This window comes from Pseudonaja textilis, chromosome 18 (genome assembly GCF_049901715.1).
Source record: "Pseudonaja textilis isolate UNSWEBS1 chromosome 18, rPseTex1.2, whole genome shotgun sequence".
Classification (NCBI taxonomy): domain Eukaryota; kingdom Metazoa; phylum Chordata; class Lepidosauria; order Squamata; family Elapidae; genus Pseudonaja; species Pseudonaja textilis.
Genome location: NC_142007.1, coordinates 1013653 through 1040968, shown reverse-complemented (window position 1 = coordinate 1040968; position 27316 = coordinate 1013653). Strand labels below are relative to the sequence as shown.

The 27316-nt window shown below is 49.1% G+C and overlaps 1 protein-coding gene across 5 annotated transcripts in view; it reads right to left on the bottom strand.

Moving 5' to 3' along the window:
• The window catches only part of CAMTA1 (calmodulin binding transcription activator 1), a 249247-nt gene that overhangs the window by 117677 nt on the left and 104254 nt on the right, over positions 1-27316 (bottom strand). For all 5 annotated transcript variants that reach the window (XM_087915178.1, XM_087915177.1, XM_087915180.1 and 2 more), the window contains one exon: positions 10601-10736. In XM_087915178.1, the coding sequence (XP_087771304.1) occupies positions 10601-10736 (136 nt within the window). The remainder of the gene's footprint in view (positions 1-10600; positions 10737-27316) is intronic.

Below are 27316 nucleotides of genomic sequence, written 5' to 3'. Positions count from 1 at the left end.
CTCTCTCCGCCAGCCCTTCTCTTCTTCTCCGTCCTTATGCCTTTCCGAGGGCTTGAGAGTGTTTCTCTAGGGAGTTAAGTCTTTGCATAAGGATCCTCCTAGGAGCAGACTGAGACAAGAGATAAACAAACTTTGCCTCTGACGTGGTTTCTTGCTTGAGCAGGGGTGGGGTTGGACGAGAAGACCTCCAAGGTCCCATCAGGCGCTACTTGTATTCCAAGCACTTTGCGCCAAAGTGTTCCGACCGAGGCTTAGCTTAGTAAAAACAATCTTGTTTTATTTTAACGCTGGGAATTATGTTCGTTCCCAGCTGGTCATGAGTCCCAAACAGTCCTCGAGATAAGCACCCACCTTTCTCTCCTTTGAATGGCCGCCAACAACTAGAGTGCCAAATGAACTATAAAAAGCCAAATCGGAGTCCTAAATCCACACAGAGCTTCAAGGTTGAATCCAAACAGAGCGAACAAAGTTGCTTCCTGCAAAGGCTCCTGTCCCTTTGCTCCTCCTTTATGAATTATGGGAGGGGCAATCACCTCCCAGCCTTACTTCTGAGTCGCCCCATTTGTCTTAACTGTTCCTGCCTTGTGGCAGCTCTGCGCACACGCGCACTGGGCACAGGCTCCCCTGGGTCTTCTGCTTTGCTGTTGCCAGACTCTGAAGGCAGCACCCTGCTCCCAGGTGGTCCTGGCCCCCTTTCTGCATCTCTCCAGGCTCCCGGACTGGCCCACGTTCCTCCCCACCATCCAGTTCTGCTGCCATCCCATTTCACAACCCCAGAGCCACCTGGAAATCCTTGTCGTCTTGGTTTTCCTGCCCTGTCCTGCCCTTAGTTATTTTTCCAAGGTCTGTGTTTGCTTCAGATAACAGCCGCAAACAATATTTGGCCAGACAGTGGATCAATTGGGGAGGGTTTAATGCGCTTGGAGGGAAAAGGCATGTGCCTTAATACCTCCTCCCTCCTGACCACAAGCGCCATAAAGGTCCATCTTCAGTATATCTTCCCTAAATGTTCCTGGCATGCGAGCCTTAAAATAAACACGCGCACTATTTTCCTGCCCAACTCTGGACATCTGCAATCCATGCTTTTGACAAACAGCGCATGGGGAAGGCAGGCAGTGCATCACCCACTCAAGGGGATGTTCGGAAGACAAAGGAGTTTTAAGAATATTTCCTAGGTGGCGGAGAAGGGGTTGCTCCTATACACCCTCCGGGAAAATCCTTCCCACAGTTAACGCTGAGAGGAATCAAATGGACGGTCCCTTAAACTGGAGCCAGCCCTGTGCGGTGGCAGCCAAAAAGGCTCATCCAATCCTTGGTTGCATAAACAGAAGCACAGAATCAACATACTAGAAGACGATTGAATGATTGAATAGGATGGATGGATGGATGGATGGATGGATGGATAGATAGAAGAAGAAGAAGAAGAAGAAGAAGAAGAAGAAGAAGAAGAAGAGGAGGAGGAGGAGGAGGAGGAGGAGGAGGAGGAGGAGGAGGAGGAGGAGGAGAAGAAGAAGAAGAAGAAGAAGAAGAAGAAGAAGAAAGAAGAAGAAGAAGAAGAAGAAGAAGAAGAAGAAGAAGAAGAAGAAGAAGAAGATTGAGACCTTTCTCCGACACCAACTGCTACAGATGCATGAATTAAGGAAGGTTCCTTCCTGCTGCAGGAAATGTCCAAGAGGAATTCAGGCTTAAAGGGGAAAAGCTGAAGTCCATTGCCCCACCCCACCCCAGCCACCCCCCCAAGCGTCTTCGTTTGGATCTTGTGACCACGGGAAGGTTGCACCGGTCGTAAGTGTGGAAAAGCAGCACCCCAAGCCGCTTTTTTGGGGGGGGCAGGGCCGTGGTGACTTCGAACGGTCACTCAATGGACCGTCGTAAGTCGAGGCCTGCCTGTGCAGGCAACACCAAAAAGGGTTTGTCCAGGAACCTCTTCATCTGATCCTCAGCTAGAGATCCAACCTCATCCTTATTGTTTATTCTTACACAGTATTTCCTCCAATCTCTGGATCTGCAATTGGATTTTGTCTCTGTAAAATAATTTCCCCGCATCCCCAGGGCTAGCCGGGAAGATATATTTCATCTCAAATTCTCTCCAACCGAAGGAATCAATATAAGTGTCGCTCTACATTTATGGACAGCGATCCCAGGGCTGTGATTCGAAGCCAGCTGGGGGAAACCAGCCCCCCAACTCTTAAAACAAGCATATTTTGGGGTGGGTGGGTGGGGGTAGAATATTTCTCTCTTTATCTCCCGACTCCTTCTCCTTTTCTGCCCTCTGCTTTGCATCAGGCTCCTTTTAAAATTCCGATTTAATCAGAGGCAATTCTAAAATTAACTTCAAGAACTTCACGGTTTGAGGAGGGTTTTTTTTTTCCCAGTCGGCTTCAGCACCCTGGACAGTAGCCTGAGACATCTGTCCCTGGTTAAGACCCCAAAAGCGCGAAACTCTCAGGTAGGGCTACGACAAATTCAGAGTATATAATTGAATGGAGTGATTATTAGGGACCGGCTTTTTCTAACTTAGTCAGAGGAGGTCAGGGGCCAGCCTGGTTCCTCGACTTTGGCAACTGAAAGAGGCGGGGGCTTCAACTCCCCGAATTCCCTTTCGATGTGTAACCCCAGCGTGTGTCTCCTTGCTCTCTTGCAATCCCTTTCTCTGCAATCTCCCCCTTCTAGGGAGAAAGGCGGGGGAAGGACGGACTTGCAGTGGCTGGCTGGGGGATTGTGGGAATTGTGGGAAAAACAGACACCACGGCATCCTCTTCCCTCAATGGGCTGAATGTCAAGACGGGGAGCTTGAAGAAGAGACTGGACTGCCGTTTGCCAGAAATGGCGTAGGGTCTCCCGCTTGGGCAGGAGGTTGGACTAGATGACCTATAAGGTCCCTTCCAACTCCGATTATCTGTTATCTGCTTCTCTGTGGTGGGTTCTCCACAGGAATCTACCAAACTCAAGGGGGTCCAACTAGATCCTTCTGTGTTCGGTTTGGGAAGGATGGTCATTTTTATTTTTTTTTGGTGTTGTGGTTGTCCTCACGGCTCCTCAGTGTCGTCTATTTTGAAACAACAATTCACCAGCGGAACTGCTTGCCACCAGAAGTTGTGGGGTGCTTCATCGCCGGAGGCTTTTAAGAAGAGACTGGACAGCCATTGTTCTGAAATGGGCTGGGGTCTCCCCATCTTGAGCAGGGGGTTGGACTAGAAGACCCCCCAAGGTCCCTTCCAAGCCCATTATTGTTCTTTTCCAATTCAGAAATTGATTTCGAGTTATCAGCTACACCACACCGGTTTTGGGGACCCAAAGCAATTCAGCAGAAATATGATCAGTGAAATCAGCAAAACAGACACGATGACGATTCGGGGACTGGAGGCTAAAATATACGGAGAACGGTGGCAGGAATTGGGCTTGTCTAGTCTAGTGAAAAGGAGGCCCAGGGGTGACAGGATAGCAGTGTTTCAATCTCTAAGAAGAAGAAGAAGAAGAAGAAGGAGGAGGAGGAGGAGGAGTGGGGGTGGTCAAGCTATTCTCCAGAGGACCCAAAGGCAGGAAAAGAAGCAACGGAGGGAAACCAATGAGGAGAGAAGCAACTTGGAATTAAAGAGGAACCTTCGGACAGGGAGGACAATTCATTCGTGGAAGGGCTGGACTCCAGGAATTGTGGGTTCTCTCCGTCCCTGGAGGCCCTCAAGAAGAGACTGGACGGCCACCGGCCTGGAACGGTATAGAGTCTCCTGCTTTAGCAGGGGGCTGGACTAGAAGATCTCCAGGGACCCTTCCAACGTTTATTATCCAACGCAGTTGGATTTTCCGGAGCCTGGAAATGGACTTGGTTCCCACAAGGCTCCCTGGGAGATGCTTTGGGTCTCCAGCCAGCCTCCTTTTCTATCTCTGGTTTACGTGGGTGCCGAGAGAGGAAGGGCATCGTCGTATTGAGGTCTTGTGGAAGGCAGGCAGGCAGGCAGACAGGCGGTGTCAGGTCAGGTGGCCTTGGCCTGATTCTGCAGCCGGTCCTTTTTGAGCCTTGGGAAAAGCTTCATCGAGATTTCCTTCTTTTTTTTTCCCCCCTTGTCCTGTTTTCAGGTCATGCTGAGCAGGTCTGGCAACTGTGGATGTTACCTAGCTGGGTAATGAAACGCCTGCAGGAGGAGGGAGGGAGGGAGGAAAAGGAGGAGAAGGCAAAGGAGGAGAAGGAAGAAGGGGAGGAGGAGGAGGAGGAGAAGAGGTGGAAGGAGGAGAGGGAGAAATAAATTGTGATTATACCTACCCTCAAAAAATGCAGGGAGGAGGAAGAGGAGGAGGAGGAGGAGGAGGAATAGCAGTAATAATAATATTCTCCTATTTTGAGATACTAAGAAGGCAGAAAAAGGTTTGTCAGATTCACGGAGGGATAAAATTGTGGGGGGGAATTTTCCTTTCCTTTCTTTTTTTCCTCTCCTTTTCAAAGGCAGTTTGGCCCAGAACTCTCCCAGCATCAAAGAAAGGGCTAAGAACCTGCAGCTCCCAATTTAGCTGCAAATGAGCGCATTAAATCCAGCGTCTCCAGACGCTTGTCCTGGAAAGCAAGGCCCGGAGACGAAATAAAAGAACGAAACAGCAGGAAGAGCAGGAGGAAGGAAGGGAGTCTTTGGCTTTATGAATGAGGGGAGCCTCAAGGACGACTTCAGAGGGCTGAGGAAAAGGAGAAAGAGAGGGGGGAAACCCCACCAGGGTGAAGATCAAAGCCGCCTTGTGCGTGAGGGTAACGTCCTGGTTTTGTCTGGGTTTGGGCAAATTAAGAGGACCGCAGGATAACAGAACACCGGAGCTGGGAGGGAGCTTAGAGGTCTTCTAGTCCAACCCCCTGCTCAGGCCATTGCAAACAATCAATCTATCTATCTATCTATCTATCTATCTATCTATCTATCTATCTATCTATCCTTCCTTCCATACATGCATCCATCAATCCATCCATCCTTTTATCTATCTATCTATCTATCTATCTATCTATCTATCTATCTATCTATCTACCTACCTACCTACCTACCTACCCATCTATCTATCTATCCTTCCTTCCATGCACGCATCCATCAATGCATCCATCCACCCTTTTATCTATCTACCTACCTACCTACCTACCTACCTACTCTCTCATCTATCTACCTACCTACCTATCTACCTACCTATCTACCTACCTAGAACATTTCTATCTATCTAAGGACCGGGCTATTATGACACCAGTAAGACATGGAATGATGGAAGAACTGGGGCCCAGCGGCCTTTCCACTCGTGAGGCTGAGGTCCGTTGCCCCCACCCCCCCGAAACGAGTGGCTCACAGCCTCCAAGCAGGTGCAGCCAAGACAGCTTACAAGCCCCCGAGAAGCCCCTGGAAAGAAGGCACCAGGCATGGAGAATGCCTACACACCTCTGGAGGCCGATGCAAAACCAGGCAGGTAGGAACGGCCAGGTGATCAGGGACACACACAGAGAGAGAGAGAGAGAGAGAGAGAGAGAGAGAGAGAGAGAGAGAGAGAGAGAGGAGCTCCCAAATCCAAGGTCACCCTGGTGTGCAAAGACCGACAGGCGGCTTTTAATCTGGAACAGGTGAAGTGGGACCCATAGGCTGCCTTTTTGGGGGTGGGGGGATCTTTGGCTGACACCCACCCCCCTTGCTGGGCCCTAAACTCAGCCATGCCAGGCTCCGCAAACAGGGGTGGGGGGCTCCCTTAACCCCCACACACCCTCAGCTGCCGCATATATTTCCCCTGCTCCCTTTTAATGAAAATAATCTCTGGCTTTGCGAATCCATCACCGAAGCGTTCCTTACCATTAACGCTTCCTAATTAATCTCCGCCGCGATTAATAATTCAATGTTTGTTGGTCGGCCCTGCTGGATGAGAAGGGGAGGAGGGCGGGGGTCCCCATGGGTCCGGTGTGGGGAAGTGGGGTGCCATTGGAGGGAGGGAGGGAGGGAGGGATCAGGCCTCAAGGAACACACATAACACAAACACACACACACACACACATATGCTTGTGACTTGCCGCACCTTCGAAGTAGGCCAGATTTGGAAAAAAAAAAAGCCCACGGTCAAGCCGGCTAACGCCGCTGGTTCTTGACTTACGACCAACATGGACAACTCCCCTAAATTTCCGTGGCTAAGCGAGACTGAGTTTGGCTCCATTTTACGGACTTTTCTTGCCTGGAGTTGTTAAGGGGCCTGGCTTCCTCTTTGCTCGCCAGAAGAGATGCTGCCAACCGTCGTAAGTACGAGTCAGTGGCCCAGTGGAGTTTTGATCACGTGAGACCATGGGGCAGGCTGCAACGGTCGTTAAGTGTGAAACGCGGTCCCAAGTCACTTTCTACAGCCCCCATTGGGAGTTTGAATGGTCAGTAAAGAGGTTGGACTGCCATTTGTCAGAAATGGGGTACGGTCTCCTGCTTAGGCGGGGGGTTGGACTAGATGACCTACAAGGTCCCTTCTGACTCTGATTATCTGTATCTAAAGGAATGGTTGTTAAGTCAAGGATTATCTGTACAACATTGGAAAGGAAGGAAGCCATCATTTTAATGTCACAGTAATGCCCTAACATTGTACTTAATATTGACAGAAAGTTTATTTTTCTCTCTCTTCTTTCTTCCCCATAGAATCAGGGTCTCTTAAAAAAATTTCTCTCGGGAGCCCTTTCCCCACTTTTGAAAATTACAAAAGGACCCCCCTAAAAAAAAAAAAGCTTTTGTTTGTATAGGTTATATTGATCAATATTTACGGTATTAAAATTTAAAATGGACGCATTCGCCGCCGCGGCTGCTTCTCACAATTGTTTGATGGGATTTTAATATTGCATTATTCTTCAACACAGGCTTGGCAAATAATTTTGATTTTTCAGGCACCTTAAGAATTGGGGGGAGCCCCCGGGGTCCCAGGCCAGACTTTAAGAAACACCAGCATTACTTACATTATTTAGACATTACATTATTTAGACGAATGGAGGCGAAGAACGGTGTACTTGCAGCCTATAAATATTGTTCTCCTGAAATAATAATGGCAACAAAAACCTGGTCCTCCCCCACCCCCCGGAAGCCGCCCCCTCCCCAATTATTAAGAACCCCAAAAGGTGCAAAGGTTGTATCAGCCACTAAGGGAAACTTGGCAAGCAAAAAAAATAATAATATTAAAGTGTTAATGGGTTTGCAGCAAGCATATTAGAGCCACAAAAATAAAGAAAGCGATACTCTTTTGAAGGGAGAGGAAGAGAAAGTGGGGATGGATGGATGGATGGAGGGAGGGAGGGAGAGAGAGAGAGAGAGAGAGAGAGAGAGAGAGAGATGCACTTGTACATAATTAAGGGGCACAAAAATATGGATTTTTCTCCAGGAAACGGTTCAGTGGCAACTGCTATGCAGAGAACTTTTTATCTGAGATAGATAGAAAGGTAGGTGGAGAGAGAGACAGAGATGGAGAGATAGACAAGAAAGATAGATAGATAGATAGATAGATAGATAGATAGATAGATAGACAGACAGACAGACAGATAGAGATAAATGAGATAGATGATACAGACAGACAAACCTTAACTGATAGACATAGAGAGTTGGATACAAATGATAGATATAGAGGAAACAGAGACAGAATGAGAGAGAGAGAGAGAGAGAGAGAGATGGAGAGAGAGAGAGAACTAAAGGCAGACAGAGACAGACAGACAGCTTCCCAAAGTATTATGCAAGGCAAACACTTTTTTGGGGGTGGAGGCTTTAATTTTTATTCCCCCTTCACCCAGCAGATGTTTCCTCTCTGCTGCCTGATCCTTCGAGTGACATGCAAAAGAAGACCAAAAAAAAAACGTTTGGAAGGTTGCAGAATTCTTACTGCAGCAAAAGGCATCTCCCCCCCGCCGCAAAAAAAAGCATGGGGGGGCGAAATTTCTCTCTGTTTTGCTGCTTATCGCTGCAGAAAGGAGGGCTATTTTGTAATGCAAGTCTTCCTCCCGGTTTTTATTCCGCCCTAAATCAATTTTGAGGATCTTACAGAACTGGCGGTCCTTGACTTACGGTGCGACGGAGCCCCAAATTTCCATTGCAAAGCGAGATGGTTAAGCGGGGTTTCCTCCCCCACCCATTTTCATCGAATTTCATGCCTTCGACCCACTGAGGTTTATTCATTCGGCTCTGGGTCTCCTGCTTGAGCAGGGGGCTGGACTAGATGACCTCCGAAGATCCCTTCCAACCCCGTTGTTCTATAATCCCAAATCAATTAATCTTGGCTTGCCTCCAGAGATTATACAGGCGCTCCATCAAGAAGACCCTTGGATACCCGGAACGCTTGAGCGGGACTGGGTGGGGGTGACGGGTTTGCCAGTGCCGCACAAAATTGCGGTTCTCCTTGCGGGCCTGATCTGTGGTGCTTTTGCGATCTTGTTGTGCTCCGACAAAACTTCTTCAACGTGGCATGGAGCATCATTCGCACTTCGTTCTTTCTAAAGCTTGTGCATCACCTTTCTGTAGCACCACACACACACACATACACACACACACACACACACACAAGTCAACGTCTGATGGCCGCCATTGCACTCCGTGTTCCCAATCATGTTCCAGACATGGTCTGCGCAGGGAGCCTTGTACCGCTGCATGAATGCGCCATTAATTAGCTTAATTGCACCTCCCGGTTCCCCCCCCCCGCCTCCTTCCTCCCCCCCCATTCAAAAGGACCCAGGCCCGCGTGGCTGTGAGCCATTACGCCGCACCGTGTGCGTAACCAGGTTAATGGCAAAATGGCTTGAGAAGAAGGCAGGAGCCGAATTTTTTTCTTCCCTGCGAGACCAAAAAATAACAACCTCTCTTAAGAAAGCTGCAAATGTTCCAAAAACGACTTTTGGGGCAGGTGTTTCATGCCACAGAGGCAGATCCCGACTTCACACACGCGATGTTTTCTGTATTTTAGGCTAGAATAGAACGACGGAGTTGGAAGGAAACCTTGGAGGTCTTCTAGACTGACCCCCTGCTCAAGCAGGGGACCCGTTACTGAATCATAGAATCACAGAGTTGGGAGGGACCTTAGAGGTCTTCTAGTCTAACCCTCCTGCTCAAGCAGGAGACCCTAGACCATTTTAGACAAATTCTTCCTTTCAAAACTTCCAGTCTTGGAGCATTCACAACTCTTTTGAACCCGCTTCTCTGCAGAAAATGTGATGTGCTGGACATTTCAGCTCTTTCTCCTGGATCAGAACCGCTAGGGGGTCCAAGTGAGGCCTTCTAAGACCAGGAGAACACGGCTGGGTCCGATTGGGCACCTGTAACCAGGATACCAGGAGGAAAAGTGAGGTCCGGAGGCCCAGATGCACCAAGAAGCAGACGCGTGAGATGGAGCACGCTCTCCAATCCTGGCTAATTCACCAGCTACCTGATTTCTCACGCTTTGTCCAGGAAGGAAGGTAGGTTGTGCGGCTGTGTCCTTCCCCGCAGCCAAAAACTGTCAATTAACCTGGGCATCTTTGCACAGCGTTTTCCGAAGCGCTCAGCATTTTTGCAGGAGTCTCTAGGGAGCACGAAACATTAACACCCCCCCCCCACACACACACACACCCCCCCCATGTCCGCCACTCATTCTCGTGCCTTAACCAGCCAAGGATTTTCCGTCTTGGTGTGACGCACATTATCAACGCAACACATCGCTTTAAAAAAAGAAGAACGACAACCACAACAGCTGCAGGCCTATAGGGAGGGATGTTTTATACTTCCTTTTTCTGTTTGTTTTGTTTAAGGTAGCTTTTTCTTTTCTTTTCTTTTTTTTAACGTCAAAACCGTGCAGCCCCAAAGAGAGACCAGATCAATCAAAACCGAGAGACGGCGGAATCGTATGCCGCAAAAAATAAAATAAAATAAAATATTATTTTTACAATACATGCACCCCGCAGGCCAAAATCGTTTTTTTTTTTTCTTTTCCCCTTTTTAAAGTGCTCTTGCTATTCCTCAGTCGTAACTCTGTTAACTTACATCCCACAGCACCGAAAAAACCTGGGTTGTTTGCCACTTTTTTTCCCAGCCTGGACTTATCGTTTGCAACGACAAACAGGAAGAATAAAAATCGTGTTGCAATTATTTATTTTTTTGCCTCTTTCTTTCCTATCTGCTAAGCAAATGCTTTTAAAAAATGATTTGCGCAGGAAAGATAAAAGTTGCATGGCGCCCAGGAAGAAATTCCACCCGAAACAGAATTGAGAAAACACACAGCTGAGAGATCTATTGGTAGACAACAACAACAGAAAAGGAGAGAGACGGGGGGAGAGCCATATTTCCATATTTTGGACCTGGTTAGCTTCGAAGCAACTGAATAAAAGCAGAGGCTCTCATCCCGATCTTGCAGAGATATAAATATAAATGTCTTTCCTTCCCACCAGGACATGCAAAGCAACACCAGAAGATGAAGGCCAGGGAAGCCAAAAGAAGTCACCAAGGGGAGATCCTTCTTCTCCAAGGGTCAGAGGTCTCCGTGGAGAAGACCATCGGGAAAGCCAAGGAGGGGCAAGCCCCGTGCCGGAGACCTTCCTTCAGCCACGGGGTCCAAGCCAGGCTCGGAAGCCGAGCGTGGAGAGCTCTGGAGAGGCGTTTGCACCCGAGCCACCTACCTCCACACCTTGAACCTTCAGCTTCATGTGGTCTTCCCGGGTGGTCTTCCCGTCTTTCCGTTTCTTCCAGCAATATCCATCTTTGCGGTATTTCACCTTCTTCCTGTTGTAGAGGATCATTGAACCATTTTGGGGCCTGCGGGGGCAAAAAAAAAAGAGATGGGGGAGGAATGAGATTACGAGGAGTAACGGGATGAGAGAGGTGGAAGGAGCCTTTGGCCCAACACAAGCAGGGAACACTTTCTTAAAGGGTGAGAGAGCTCGGAGGGACCTTGGAGGTCTTCTAGTCCAGCCCCCTGCTCGAGCAGGAGACCCTGGACCATTTCAATAAATCAGAATAGAGCTGGAAGGGACCCTGGAGGTCTTCTAGTCCAGCCCCTGCTCAAGCAGGAGACCCTGGACAATTTCAATAAATCAGAATAGAGCTGGAAGGGACCCTGGAGGTCTTCTAGTCCACCCCCTGCTCAAGCAGGAGACCCTGGACCATGTCAGACAAACGGCTGTCCAGTCTCTACTTGAAAACCTCCTGGGATGGAGCACCCATAACATCCCGTGGCAAGCAGTTCCACGGGTTAATTGTCCTCACTGTTCAGGTAATTTCTCCTTAATTCTAGATTGCTTCTCTCCTGAATTAGTTTCCCCACAACTTCTTGTCCTGCCTTCTTGGTGCTTTGGGGAATAAACTGGCCCGCTCTTTCTCTGTGACAGTCCCACAAATATTGGAAGATGCGATCATATCACCCCTGGTCCTTCTCTTCCCTAGACTAGCCATCCCAGTTCCTGCGACGGTTCTTCATATGTTTTAGCCTCCAGTCCCCTGATCCTCCTGGTTGCTCTTCTCTGCCCCCTTTCTAGAGTCTCGACATCCTTTTGTAAAGTGGGATTAACACGCCACCTGACTTTGATTCTACCCCTCTCTCTGTTCATGCACGCTAGGATCGCGTTGGCTTTTTTCGCTGCGGCGGCGGCACGTGGCTCCTGTTTAAGTCCACTAGGACTCCAAGACCCCCCCGTCGCACGGTCACTGCTACCAACCCAGGTGCCACTTCTACTGTACCTGTGCATTATTCTCCAGCCCCCTGATCCTCTGCACCCTTTCCAGAGTCTCAACACCTTTCCTTTTTTACATCGTGGCAACCGAAACTGGGTGTCGCAATCCAGGCGTGCTCCTGCCAAGGCCTTACAAAGCGGCACTAACACCTTGAGCGATCCTGATGCTGTTTACGCAGGGTAAACCGCCTGTTTTTCATCCTTGCCTGCCTTCCTTGGCTCCTTAAATGTGGCTCGGCGTTTCTTGTTTTTGTTTTTTTCCCTCTTGGAAATGCACTTTTTGGCACTGCCGGATGAGAGAAAATGTGGCGCAGCCACTCGTCCAATAAGCAGCTGTCACTATTCATTTGAAACAAGGTGATATGACACCCCGCACCTTCCTCTCTGCCCCCCCCCGCTACTGGGAAATTGATAGTAGGGGGAGGGGGGGGACACCTCCCAATATTTGTGCCTTATTTTGGAAAGAAGGAAGGGAGAAGCGAGCGGGGGGGGGGGGTGCCCAACCTTTCCCCGGTTTCCCCCCCTCTTTAAATTCGCTCCGAAGCGCAGATACTTCATCCTCCAACAGCAGCCATGAAGATGGTTACAAAAATTTATAGAAGTACATTAGTCACAGTAATTTGGTTGTGGAGCACCAAGAACCCGAAAGAAATACAACAACATTAGCAGCGGTTGCAGCCATAAACAACTTGGGAACGAAAAGCTGGAGTTGGCAGCCTTCGAACCTGTAAATCTTCCCAAGATGTGAAAGAGAAGCGAAGGAAGGTTTTGGGGGAGGGGAGCCACGTATTTCTCTCCCCACCCCCCACCCCCCACCCCCCAAGTTTTCTCTCTTTTCCCATCCTCGAGTTCCAGCTTTGCTAAAGGAAGACAGCCGCGGCCCAAATATTAAAAGTGCAATTCCGTAGATACTTCAGGGCACGGATTTGGCACCCGCTCCAACTTATAAGGGGGCCGGGTTGCAAAATGGAGAGCCGTCCTTGCCAATGAGGCTTTCTTTTTCCCACAGAGTAATGATTTTTTTTTTTTTCGTGGCGGGGTCCAAAACGTGGCCCCCGCCCAGTCTCTGAAATGTGAATTTGTGGCCTTTTTGATACTCGGGGTGGTTTTTGCTTGCTGCTGTTTGGAGGAGTGTTTAGGTCGTGTTTTTTTTCCCTCACAGGAAAGGTTTTTCGGCCGTGGGCTTCGATTCCCAGAATTCCCTGGGTCAGCATGTAAGGACTTCAGTTCCCAGCATTCCTCATGTGAGGGGTTTGACTCCCAGAATTCCCCATCCGGCATGGGCCTGCTTCCCTTCCCAGAATTCCTCAGCCGGAATGGGTGGGCTTCGACTCCCAGAATTCCCCAGGGCAGCCTGAGAGGGCTTCACCCCCCCAGGGCAGCTTCGTTAACGAGGGTGGGGAGGGGCCTGCCAATGACGCTGCAAACGATTGGTGGACTTCCCTAAAGGAGGGAAAACCTCCACCAATCGCTGCCCACGTGGTGGGCTGGGGGAGCAGTGAGTTTTGATCAATGGCTAGAGTGGTGGGCTTTAGCCAGGGCTCCTCAGACCCTTGAATTCCCCGTCTACTCTGGCCATTTTATTATTGAATATAGATATATATATATAGCTGCCCATCTCACCAGAGCTAGCTATTTATTGCCTGCCTGCCTTCCTTCCTTCCCATCTTTCGTTCCTTCCTTCCTTCCATCTATCACATCTTTCCTTCCTTCTTTCTTTCCTTCCTTCTTTCCTTCCTTCCTTCCATCTATCACACCTTTCCTTCCTTCCTTCCTTCCTCTTCCATGGCCTTCCTTATCTCATTTTCTTTCTTTCCTTCCTTCCATCTGCCCTCCCTCTTCCATGACCTTTCTACTTGCCATTTTTCCTTTTTTCCTTCCTTCCTTCCTTCCTTCCTTCCTTCCTTCCTTCCTTCCTTCCTTCCTTCCTTCCTTCCCTTCCTTCCCCAGGGGGATAACCTATTTTCCAAAACACCAGAAGGCCAGAGGAGAAACAACGGAGGGAAACTGACCAAGGAGAGATTCGACCTAGAAATAAAGAGAAATGTTATGCCAGTGAGAACAGCCAATCAGTGATGGATGCATTCACCCCAGAAGTTGTGGGTGCTCCATCACTGGAGGTTCTCAAGAAGAGCCTGGACAAGCCCTTGTCACAAATGGCAGAGGGTCTCTTGCTGGAGCACGGGGTTGGACTAGATGACCTCCACGGTCCCTTCCAACTCTGCTATTCTGCTCTCTCCCAAACCAAGCTTCTGAATCTCTCCAAAATCCTTCCCCCAATAAAAACCAAGCCAGGTTCAGATCTGTGACTGGTCAGTTCTCCCACGCACCCCTCCCACCCGCCTCCCTCCGATAGGCAATATCTCCTGATTATATCCGTGATCAAATCCGCCGAGACACCCTTAAATGCCATTAGGTTGAAATGCTTTCTCTTTTTACGGCTCGGTGGCCTTTGCAAACGGCTCCCTTGTTCCTCCGGCTGCCCGATTGGAGGCCTGGGGGAACGGGCGGCTTTGAGGAGGGGGATGCCGTTTTCCTGGGCAGGTATGAAATTTAAGAGGCCTATCTCCCATCGCCCATCCATCACCCCGGCTGTCAAGCGGCATCAAGAGGGAGCGGCCTGCTCGTTTGGGAAACAGCCGCCCCTTTCTGACGTGGATGGGCGCCCTCCAAAGCCACCTTGGGTTCGGTGAGCGTTCTTGCACCTGACGCGCCAGGGCAGCTTTCCCCACCCCGGCTGAGGCCTGCAGCGCCAATCAGCTGAGAGGGGAAAGAAGACGAAAGTGTTGTCGTTCGCCAGCCGTCGGTGCAGACGGCGGAGGTCTCGGAAGGCGAGGACTCGGATGAGGCGCCTGCGTGTGATGCAGGGATGGGGCCAGGACCATCAGGGAGTGGGGTGCTGCCTTCAGAGATTGTGGAGGCTGGCAGCAATGAGGAAGAGCACCCCAAGGAGCCTGTGCCCAGGGTGCGTGCGCGCAGGGCTGCTCGAAGGAAAGAGCTGCAAGGGAAAGCCCCCTCCTTCAGGCAGCTGAGAAACCAGAGCTCTGTGCAGGAAGCAAAGAAGTTTTTGCACTCAGGCCTGGTGGACGTTCGGACTCTCTTAGTTTGTGTTTGGAGACCGTTTGCGTTTGAACTATTGCTTAGTAACTTTATCGCGTGTTCTTGGCAGCCTTGCACAACACCTGGGCAAGGCTCGTTCTTATCAGTGACAATTAATTTGAAACAGGGAAGGGCCGGAATTCGTTAAAGGAGAAGGGAGGGTCCCTTCTGAATATTTTACAGGAAAAGAAAAAGGACAGACCTTGTGGGGGGGGTTCCATCCCCGGAGGTCTTCAAGAAGAGATCGGGTGGCCATTGGTCCCGAATGGTAGAGGGTCTCCTGCTTGCGCAGGGGGTTGGGCTAGGTGACCTCTGAGGTCCCTTCCAACCCTAGGATTCTACGCTCTACTACAGGAGGCTCCGAACTTGACAACATGAAAGCCTTGTGAACTTCAATTCCCAGAATCCCTCCGTCTGGAATGATAAAGGAGTCTCCTGCTCAAGCAGTGGGTTGGGCTAGATGACCTCCGAGGTCCCTTCCAATACTGTCATTCTATGTTCTATATCGTAGTCTTTGACGTATGACCACAACGGAGACCAACATTTCCATATCTAAGCAAGAGACTTAGTGAGCTTCGTCCCGTTTTACGACCTTTTCTTGCCCCGGCTGTTAAGCGAATCACTGCGGTGGTTGAGTTAGTCACCCAGTTGTTAAGTGAGTCAGGGCTTCCCCCTTGGCTTTGCTTGCCATGACCCCCGGGGACACTGCAACCGTCGTGAATACGAGTCAGTTAGCAACGGTCATAAGTGTGTAAAAAAAAAACGGCCCCAAGTCATATTTTTAAATGCTGTTGTAACTTCGAATGGTCATTAAATGAAGCAGTTGTAATTCAAGAACTACCTTTAAAATGACTTGATTTTTTTTTTCTTTTTTGCTCCAAGAAATGTTTTATTTTAGGCAGAATTCCCTGTTTTTTTCTGTGTCCTCTTCAAACCTGCCAAAACTGAGCAGCCTGTTCAACCGGATCCCCGAGTAAACACAGCCATAAATAACACCCAGGGTTGGAAGGTGAGGTTCCCTGACTATTTTTTGCCTCCTCTTCGAGTTTCTTGGGTCAGAAGATAATTCCATCGGAGTGCAAAAGGCCAGGCTTAATGGAAAAGGTTCAGCAGCCCTGTCCATTGTCCAGAGCCACGTTGTAACCCCGGAGTTGCTATGGAGGGAGGGCTTACTCTACGGAGGAATAAACGAGAAGGAGATTGCTCAGAGCTAGTGAAGCCAGGAACTCTTAAAATAGCCCCCAGCATTCATTCCCAGTCAGTTCTCCCGGATAAGTAGGCCTTTGCTTAAAAACAGTTTGTTTAGTGACCATTCCAACTTATAACGGTGCTTCGGGAAAGGGGCTCTCACACTTAGGGGTCGGGTTTAACGGGCCTCTCGATTTGGCAAGGGGGAACGTGCCGTTTGACGAAGACACGAAAACAGGGAGTTCGGCCTAAAATAAAATATTTCTTAGAAAAAAAAACGAAAATCGAGTCATTTTAAAGGTAGTTCTCGACTCGTGGCGATGACTTTTGTAGATGAAACCGGAAGAGGGGCGATCGAGGGAACGAGCGGATAAGAGACAACCGTTTTGGGGTGAGATGGTGGGAGATTTGTACTTTCAGACCGGCAAGGTTTTTGCAGTAAGCGAGAAGGACCTTGGGAGACCGGGAAAGGAGACACAACCAAGGCAATGATAAGTCAGCTGAGCCCTTATGCAGCTGAGACTCAGAAGGGACCCTCCCTAGTTTCTCAGGCTGAAAACGAGACGGGGGGAGAATTGTATTTTCAGGCTTGCAAGATTTCCTTAACATCACTTGACAATAAAGCAAAATGAACTCCACCAAGAGGATGTCAAGAGGCCGACCTTAATCCTCCCACCTTTAATTTTTTTTTAAAAAAAGGGTCATTGTTCCTTTGTTGAAATTCACCTCTTTCTCCGAAACAGCGGCCACGCCGTTGATCCTTCGGCCCGGAACTAGCCTCCGCCATAAATTACGAGCCCTTTTGAGCACCGAGACTATGATACCCACCTAATCGCATTAACTGCAATATTAATAAGCCTGTTTAGTGCATCCAGTTTTCTCCTAAATTGTCACCATAAAAATTTGGTAAATGTCAGGCGTATAATTTAACCGGGAACTCGGGCTACGCAGTAAATATTGAGACAGTAATGGAAAGTCCAAGTTTTTAAGAGCGAGGCACCAAGGTCAAGCAAATTCCACCGGTGAGGAGCCCCAGTTTTCTGACTCTGTTACTCTGCGAAACAATCCCAGGGATCGGAGTGGAAGCGAGGCTCCGGGCTCGGAGAGGGGGGGATTCTGCAGAGTGACACCCCCCTTGCCATCTTGCCAGCTGTTGGGAGCCGTCTCTTCTGCAGGATGTATTTTAAGATGCTCTTTTTTGGGCTGAGCCGAGATGCAAACCACATTCTCGTCTCCAAAGCAAACTTCCACCGCTAAGAGCTCCGGCATAAATCTGACAAGGAACTGAAAACAATAATTCTTACAGGAGCTTGCATCTGTTACAAGCCAGGATGGCATCTCAGGTGCCGAGTTGCCCTCGTCCTGCGGAGGATGTGAATTATGGTGGAAAGCGGCAGGAATGGATCGCTGGGGGGGGGACGGACCTATGCAAACCCACCTCCCCAACCTGACAAAAGGGAAAGGGGCAGGAAGAAGAAGTGGGCGGGCCATCTTCCCTTCATAAAGTCCCAACTCACAAACAGGAACCACCAGCCAGCAGTCAGAATGGAAACTCTTCGCTTGAACACCCCACGGAGGGACTCAACCCTAGTTTCAGCCGGGTAAACCTGAATATCCCAGATACAAGCCAGCTTCCAAAAGAGAATTCCTGGAAGGCAGGCACTCGGACAAGCCAGCCATCAACGGGCACATTTAGAAAAACAACAGCTACACGCCGTTCGGAATCTAAAGCCATTTCTCGCCTTGGATGGTTTAGAGAGCTAAAATTCTGCTTTTCTTTCGTTTTTTCCCGCTCCTTTGAACCAGAGGAGAATGGAGAACTTATCTGTCTTGTTAATTGTAGCAGGCAAACAGAGGTGATTGGATTTCGCTGCCAGTTGAATGATTGCATCACCTTTTAAAAAAAAAAAATTGACTGGCGACTTGATTAAATTTAATTAAACATGCAGATTACCAAAAAATCTTCGCACGTTCCTTCTTTTTTTGAAGGAGGGGGAAAAAAACTCCCGAAAGAGGTTTAATATGATTTAGAACTGATTCCAACTTTAGGTATCTCCCTTTGCATTTTTGATTAAAGGAGCAAATGAGACCCTCTCCCCCCCCTCCTCCTCCTCTTCCTCCTTTTCTCATGCTCCTCCTCCTTCTTCTCCTTCTCTTCATCTATCTTCTCTTCCTCCTTCTCCTCCTCTTTCTCCTTCCTCCTCTTTCTCCTCCTCCTCCTCCTGTCTTTGAGAATTAAGGCAACCGTTCTCAACCGGTCAAGTCCTAAGAGGGGTGGTTTCATGATCTCCCAGGATCCCTCTGCCAGCCACCCCGATCGAGCCACCTCTGCCTCCCCAGCCAGACCCCGTGTGTCCTGCAGCTCACAACCTGCGGCAACACAACTCCGTGCCATCCATCACTTCTGGGCCCTGTGTTGACTTTGTGGAATGAAGCCCTTGACTCTTAGCCTTGAGATACGGCCTGAGTTTCGGCAAGGAGGGAGGGAAATATCTTTGTTTATGTCAGGTTTCTTGTCGCAAAGCTTCGGGCAAAATGCCCACCTCCCGCCACGGCCCCCTGAACACAAATCCAGGAATTTGACGGCTGAGCTGCAGCCTCTCTGCCACTTTGTCTTCCCCGCCTGCTGAGTTATAGACTTTCTTCTTTTTCTTCCTCTCAAAAACGCCCGGGTTCCTTTCGACGCCCAGGGCTGGCTTGAGGTGGTGGTGGGGGAGCAAAACCGGGTTGTAAGAAATGGGGATGTCCACTTTCATGACATGAAGGGCCAGGGGTGACCGGATGGCAGGGTTTCGGTATTTGAGGGGCTGCCCCAAAGAAGAGGGGAGGGTCGAACTATTCTCCAAAGCCCCAGAAGGCAGGAGAAGAATATCAGGATAAGAGAGTTGGAAGGGACCTCGGAGGTCTTCTAGTCCAACCCCCTGCTCAAGCAAGAGGTCTGTTCTGGACTAATGGTGGTCCAGTCTTTCCTTAAAAGCCTCCAGGGATGGATCACCCACAACTTCTAGTGGCAAGCCGTTCCACCGGTTAATTGCCTTTCCCTGTCAGGAAATTCCTCCTTAGTTCTAAGTTGCTTCAAGCAACAGGAGAAATTTCCTGACCGTGAGAACGATTAGCCCGTGGAACAGCTTCCCACCAGAAGTCGTGGATGCTCCAAGAAGAGACTGGACAGCCACCTCTCCTGAGTGGTAGATAGAACAGAACAGAATTCTTTATTGGACAGGGGTGATTAGAGACCTAAGGAATTTGTCTGGGTGCAAATGGTCTCGGTGTACATAAAAGAAAAAATACATTATCCTTATGAGTCAAGACTCATCCGGTGCAATACTTAATAATCGCCCTAGGGTACATACAATAAGCAAGATGGCCTCCTGCTTGAGCGGGGTTGGACTAGAAGACCTCCAAGGTCCCTTCCAACTCTGTCACTCTGTTATTCTGAACGATGCCTGCCTGCATTTAAGGGGACTTGGGCCCTCCACCTCTAATAAATCCCGGAGGCTGGTCGGGGAGGCTGCTCTGTTTTCCGCTGCCAAGCAGAATCCGGCATAAAGGCCCCGTTTGCGGCAGCTAAAATATAAATATGCCAACTCCCCTTCCTGAGTCACTGATATTAAAGGCGATTTGCATTTCAGATGCGAACTGCTGGGCAGATTTCCACCATGTCGGTAGGGTTTTAGGGAGAAGAAAAGAAAAGGAATATAGATAGATAGACAGACAGACAGAGATAGATATATATATCTCCCCCTCTCTTTCCTCTCTCTCTCTCTCTCTCTCTCTCTTTTCCCCTCTCTCTCTTTCCTTCTCTCTCTCTCTCTCTCTCTCTCTCTCTCTCTCTTTCCCTTTCCTTTCTCTTTCCCCTCTCTCTCTTTTTCCCCTCTCTCTCTTTCCCCCCTCTCTCTCTTTCTCTCTCTCTTTCCCTTTCCCTTTCTCTTTCCCTCTCTCTCTTTTTCCCCTCTCTCTCTTTCCCTCTCTCTCTCTTTCTCTCTCTCTTTCCCTCTCTCTCTTTTCCCCTCTCTCTCTTTCCTTCTCTCTCTCTCTCTCTCCCTTTCCCTTTCTCTTTCCCTCTCTCTCTTTCCCCCCTCTCTCTTTCTCTCTCTCTTTCCCTCTTTCTCTTTCCTCTCTCTCTCTCTCTTTTCCCCTCTCTCTCTTTCCTTCTCTCTTTCCCCCTCTCTCTTTCCTTCTCTCTCTCTTTTCCCCTCTCTCTCTTTTCCCCTCTCTTTCCTTCTCCCTCTCTTTTCCCCTCTCTCTCTTTCCCTCTCTCTCTCTTTCCCTCTCTCTCTCTCTTTCCTCTTTCTTTTTCCCTCTCTCTCTCTCTTTTCCCCTCTCTCTCTTTCCTTCTCTCTCTTTTCCCCTCTCTCTCTTTCCTTCTCTCTCTCTTTTCCCCTCTCTCTCTTTCCCCTCTCTCTCTCTCTCTCTGAGGAAGACACTTAATATTGGGTTTTCTCCCTCCAGTGAGGGCTACGGCTAATCCTGTCACGGAGACAGGAGGACCCACTGGCAGAGCAGGGCTTGGTTCCTCTCTTCTGGCTCCTTCTAGAGTCTCAACCTCTTGTTTGCATCGTGGCGACTAAAACTGGACCCAATACCCCAAGGGTGGCCTTACCAAGGCCTCAGAAAGCGGCATTAACACTTGGCGTGATCTTGGAATAACAGAGTGGAAAGGGACCCCAGAGGTCTTCTAGTCCAGCCCCCCGCTCAAGCAGGAAACCCTAGACCATCCTAGACAGGCAGCTGTCCAGTCTCTTCTTAAAAGCCTCCGGGGATTGGAACGCACCACTTCTGGAGAGAAGCGGTTGATCACCGTAACGGATGACATCCACTCCATCTTTGCCACTCAATTTGAAAATTTTTTCCCCTCTTTTTTCCGCCCGGAACCATTTTACGGGCCGCTCCGCCAAGCGAGCAATTTGAATCCTCTCTCTATAACGATTTAAGGGTTGAAGCCGAGAATATTAAAGCTGCCATTAAACAGAACGCCAAACGAAATGCTGAAAGTCGCCTGATGAATAATTTTGGGTTCCTAATGACGCGCCGTAGACCTAAATCTCGGCGCTCGACACAGCAAAAGGCAGTTAAATCAACTTTGTCCATTTAAATATAATTTTAAGGCAACTCGGAGGCATCGCTTTATGGAGGAACAACCTTCAGCGACCGTCTCCTGCCCTCATTTATTTTCCACTCCTATGGGGAATGCATTTTGATTTATTGAAAATTAGTCCTTACAGCAAGTGAATGTTTTAAACTGTTTTCGTATAAATCAGTCAGATCTCTGCCGAGTGCACCTAGGAGAGGGCCCCGTTTGATCTATATTTTCAAATATAGCTACAGGGTTTCCAAACTTGCTCTTTGTGTTAACTGTCGCTTTGAGTTATTGATTGGCCTCTCCGAGGAAAAATCATTATCTTGAGAGCCCTGAGTTCCAATTTAAGGGTGGATCTACCCTCCTGAAAACAAACAGGGAGAGAGACAGAGAGAGAAAGAGAGAGAGAGAGAGAGAGAGAGAGAGAGAAAGAGAGGGGAAAAGAGAGGGAAAGAGAGAGAAAAGAAAGAGAGAGAGAGAGAGAGAGAGAGAGAGAAAGAGAGGGGAAAGAGAGAGAGGAAAGAGGAAGAGAGAAGAAGAGACAGAGAGGAAGAAGAGAGAGAGAAGAGAGAGACAGAAAAGAGAGAGAGAGAGAGAGAGAGAGAGAGAGAGAGAATGCCATATGTGACAGAATTGTGGAAATAATAACCTTCTCGGATCTTCTTGCCGCGATCAGCCAAGAAACTGCCATCGTTCACACATTCTGGTGTTCTCACCCAGAGACCAGGCTGGCGGAGAACTGGGAAAAGCCCTAGAAACGCAGTCAATATTTATAAACAACACAGCCGCTCGAGAGTTGCACGTTTTGGAGAAGCCCTTCAAATCGACAGTTAAGGCTTTGACAGGCGGTGGCCTCCATGCCTCAACGGCTGGAGGAGTCAAGATTTGCATCTTGTGCGCCTCCAAAGAAACCTTTCCTTCCCCAGCCCTGGAGACGCGGAACCATGTGAAGTCCAGAGGAGAGGAGAGGACGAAACAGAATAACAATGGGGTAGAAAATAGAATAGAAACGAATAGAATAGAAAATAGAACAGAAAACAGAATAGAATAGAAAGTAGAAAATAGAACAGAAAGTAGAATAGAATAAAACAGAACAGATCTGGATCTTTTAGTCAAAGAATCACAGAATTGGAAGGGACCTTGGAGGTCTTCTAGTCCGACCCTCTGCTCCAGCCGAAGACTCCATTTCAGAGATGGCTGTCCAGCCTCTTCTTTCTGTTCTTGCTAGACTTCTAGGTGAATCCCCAGGATTCAGCCTCCAAGACAGGACGGAAGCCATTTCACAAACAGACCACCCCACGATTCTAGGGGGGACCAATGCCAGCCCCCCCTCCCCCATTCGCAGGAACTGGGGAGACCCATCAGACCGAGAAGCTAATGAACCGGCCAAGGCGGAATTCTGCCCTTCTGCCCCCTCCGAGAGTCGGAAGATATTTTACGCAACCCAGCAGTCTCATTAAAAATCCTTGATTTACTCGGAGAGTTCTCCTCTGATGGTTGATTAATACTAATTATATACATAAATCCAGGCTGACCTAGGACACAATCGGCGTGGCGGGTGTAAATCAGGCTTGGAGAGCCGGTGGCCCCAAAACTCCCCGCTTGTCTCTAGCATCCTAGATTTTTTTTTTTTTTAATATAGCTCTTTTAAATTTAGCGCAAAGTTTCTTTGCTTGAGCGGAAGGCCAAATTCTCAAGAGGAAACTTTAAAGCAAAGGCCTTCAAACTTGACAGCTTGAAGACCTGTGGACTTCAACTCCCAGAATTCCTCCTCCTCCAGTCAGGCTAGCTCAGGAATTCTGGGAGTTGAAGTCCACAAGTCTTACACTTGCCAAGTTTGAAGGCCCTTGAGATAAACGGTTGGAAGGGACCTTGTAGGTCATCTAGTCCAACCCCCACACCCAAGCAGGAGACTCTACACCAGGGGTCTCCAAACTTGGCCCCTTTAAGACTTGTGGACTTCAACTCCCAGAATTCCTCCTCCTCCAGTCAGGCTAGCTCAGGAATTCTGGGAGTTGAAGTCCACAAGTCTTACACTTGCCAAGTTGGAGGCCCTTGGTTTAAAGAGACCCTTCCTGTTGATAGCCATGGAGGTGGAGGAGGAGGAGGAGGAGGAGGAGAATTGAGGGGTCTTGGGTGCTCTCTGAGATGGATGTTTTCCATGCAAGACATTTCATGACCCAACTAGATAACATCATCAGTGCTAGAAGGGAGAGGGGTTTTTTCCCTCAATATCCTAGGCATATTAAGCTCTTGGGTGGTTTGAAATCCATCCTCCAACCCAACCTTGCGGATTCGGATAATCTTCTAAGCTTTTCCTCTCAGGAAAACGGGCCGAGATTTGCTGAATCCTCCCCTGCTGGATGCCCAGTTTATAAACCTCTCACGATTCGTTTATCTTCCAGGTTCCTTTGCTCACTCAAGCTTTTAATTTGACTGGACCGCCGTTGCCTGATGTGACCGGCATCCTTTATCATTTGGTGCTCCTCTCGAGTACAGATGATGGTTTGCTTGGCTTGATGGAATTCGAGGTAGGGAAAATAAAAAAATAAAATAAAATAAAAATAGAAGACCCTGATGCTGAGACCTCAGAAGGCATAGAAAGAGAGGAAAGATAGTTGCATGGAGAAGAGAAACGAAGTATCGGGCCTTCTGGATGAGCAGGGGGCTGGACTAGAAGGCCTCAGAGGTGCCTCCCAACTACTGTTATTCTGCTCAAAGGGAAAGATCTGCAACAGGTTTCTCAGGGCGTGTGGTCCAGAGGGAGAGAGGACGGCAGGCGCATCCCCTCTGCCGACTTTGACCTTGTTACCTTGGGAAGATCACTTCCTGTCCTTCTCCGCTAACATCTCAGTCAGCCTTGGACACCCCCCCACACCCGCAGGCTCTCTTGACAGACGGTGCCCCTTCTCTGCCTTGTTCCAAAGTTCCTTCCCATCAGAGGCCGTTTTATCCGCTTCCCTCTGCTCCCTCTGAGATACAAATGTCTTTGCACGCCATCCAAATATTCCGATATGCAGCTGGGATGTTTATTTAGGGTGACCAGCATTTTTAATGGCGATTTATTCCATGCGTTTCCAGTGCTTGAAAGATACTGGAAATGTAAGCTTTGATGGGGGGAGGGAGGAGGAGGAGGAGAGAAAGAGAAGAAGAAGCAGCGGTGGAGAAGGAGGAGGAGAAGAAGGAAAAAAGAGCAGGAGGGGAGAAGAGGAAGAAGGAGGAGGAGGAGGAGGAGGACGAGGAGGGCGAGGAGGAGGAGGAGGAGAGAAGAAGAGGAGGAGGAGGAGGACGAGGAGGAGGAGGACGACGAGGAGGAGGAGGAGGGAGAAGAGGAGGAGGGAGGAGGAGGAGGGAGGAGGAGGGGAGGGACGAGGAGGAGGAGGAGGTGGTGAACAAAATTTGTTTCCATTCTCCTGAGAACCTGACCAGAAAACATGGCCAGGGGTGCCCCAATACCCTAGACTTTGTACCAATGACAGAGTTGGATGGGACCATGGAGGTCTTCTAGTCCAACCCCTCTTATTCCTTGTCCTAGTAGTCCAATGCCCTGTCCAAGATCAATGCCCTGGCATCCAAGTTCTTCAGAACCAGCGAGTCTTGAAACATGCAATTCCAGCCTGGGGGAAACCCAAAAAAACGACACCCCCAAGATGATGCGCGTTTTATAAACAGGGGTGTTCAAAGCATGTCGGGATAGGAGCGAGGCATAGTTGCAATTGCAAACGTGTTGCGTGCCCCCCAGAGAAACCCAGGAGCAAAATCCACACCTCTGGCCTGGGGAAAAAAAAAAAACGAGAAAACTTTGGGGTTTTCTCCCTGGGAAATCTTTCAGGAAGCCCAGCGGAGAAAATAAAACGGGAAAGAGAGGAGGGTTTGGGGTGGGTTTTTTTTTTGCAGACTTCCAGGACTGGGGGGCCCCCTGTTGCTCACGCAGCCTCCTCGCATAATCAGGGGTACATATGGAGCGAACGAAATTGGTGATTTAACACAACCGGCGTTTTATGGCTGCCTCTCGTCTTGGAGTTTTGTCAGTAATTTGCACGCAGGAGAACCCGCTGATGGGCACGGCCATCTGCTGTGAAGCCCCTTTGGATGATGGGGTCTGGGGTTTTGTTGTTGTTTCTGGGTTGTTGTTTTTTTAAAAAGAGCAGATACCGAATTCAGGCAAAGAGGAAGAACGACACAGGGAGGCGCAAAAGGAGGGAGTGGGTAGGGTGAGAGGGGGCCAGCGGACAAGTTGCAGGGTTCCTGGCTCTTGGTTTCGTGTGTGTGTGTGTGTGTGTGTGTGTGTGTGAGAGAGAGAGAGAGAGAGAGATGGGGGGGAGGAGAGAGAGAGAGAAAAGAGAGGAACAGAGACAAAGAAAGAGAGAGACAGAGAGAGAGAAAGTGAAAGAGAGAGAAAGAAAGAGAGACAGTGAGAAAGAGAAAGAGAGAAAGAAAAGAGAGAGGAACAGAGACAGAGAAAGAGAGACACACATAAGAGAGAGAGAGAGTGAGAAAGAGACAAAGAGAAAGAGAGAGATAGAGACAGAGAGAAACACAGAGAGAGAGAAAGTAAAGAGAGAGAAAGAGAGAGAGAGAGAAAGAAAGAAATGAGAGAGAGGAACAGAGAGAGAAAGAGACAGAGAAAGAATAACAACAAGAAAAAGAGAGAGACTGAGAACCCTCTCAGGGGAGACAATAAGGAAGACAGTCTCTTTCGATTGAACAGTCACTGAGCGAACGGTTGTAAGTTAAGGACTGCTTGTGCTTGAAAAAGGATCAAATGAGAACACTGGCCCAATTGTGCCCAAGAAGTTGTGGGTGGTCCATCCCTGGACAAAGTCCCGAAATCTAGTCTAGGGTCTCCTGCTTGAGCAAGGGTTGGACTGAAGATCTCCAGGGTCCCTTCCAGCTTTCTGTTCTGTTCTCTGCACACACCTTGAAAAAGGAACCAGAAGGTCTTCACATCTTAAGCTCCCTTCTTCTTCGGTCTGTCTCTGGGGTTCATTAAAGCCTCTCTCCCTTTCTTCTCTCTCTCTTCTCTCTCCCCCTTTTTCTCTCCCTCTTTCGTGTCTCCAAGCAGGGGTGAGAAAGAACAGAGAGGAAGAGCAGGAGGATTTTGCTTGGAGGGGTTTGGATTTTTTTTAAAAAAATCTACTCTCTAACAATCTTATTCAGTTTCATAGTGTGAGAAACAGAGATGCAAACTAACTGCAATATACTGTATATATATATATTGCTGATTTTTCTCTTTAAACCAGCCTCGGTTTTTGCAAAGCAGCTTAACGAAGCTGACCAAATAAATACATAATCAGGAAAAGAGAGAAAAAAAGAGAGAGAGAGAGAAACCATCATGTTGTGTTTTTCTCCCAAGACTTATCAAAATGTCAACATCTCTTCTGTTGCTGGTGTTTGGGTCCAAGCACGGGAAGAAAGAAAGAAACAGAACGATCCAAAATATGACATTTGCGTAATTCCACTTGGCGAGAAAGCAGAGATAACCTCGAAAAAATAAAATAATAATAATAATAAATCTTGAAATCCTCTCGCTCATAAATGACCCCATGAAAAGGTTTTCACGTTCATGTCAAAAGACTCAATTTTCTGGAGAGAGGGGGGGGGAGGAGGAAGGAGGGAGGGGGAGAGAGAGGGAGGGAAGGAAGGAGGGGGAGAGAGAGAGAGGGAGGAAGAAGGAGGGAGGGAGAGAGAGAGAGGGAGGGAAGGAGGGAGGGAGAGAGAGAGAGGGGAGGGAAGGAGGGAGGGAGAGAGAGAGAGGGGGAGGGAAGGAGGGAGGAGAGAGAGAGAGGGAGGGAAGGAGGGAGGGAGAGAGAGAGAGAGAGAGGGAGGGAGGGAAGGAAGAAGGGAGGGAGAGAGAGGGAGGGAAGGAAGGAGGGGGAGAGCGAGTGAGGAGAGAGAGAGGAGGGAGGGAAGGAAGAAGGGAGGGAGAGAGAGGGAGGGAAGGAAGGAGGGGGGACGAGCAGAGAGGAGAGAGAGAGAGAGAGGAGGGAGGGAAGGAAGAAGGGAGGGAGAGAGAGGGAGGGAAGGAAGGAGGGGAGGAGAGCGAGAGAGAGAGAGAGGGAGGGAGGGAAGGAAGAAGGGAGGGAGAGAGGGAGGGAGGAAGGAAGGAGGGAGGGAGAGAGAGAGAGAGAGAGGGAGGGAGAGAAGGAGGGAGGGAGGGAGAGGAGAGAAGGGCGAGGAAGGAGGGAGGGAGGGAGAGGAGAGAGAAAGAGAGAGAGAAGATATGAGGAAGAATATGCAGATGGGAGATTTAACCCCGGAACAACCTGACTCATGAAAGACTCTCTTCCCTTTGAGTT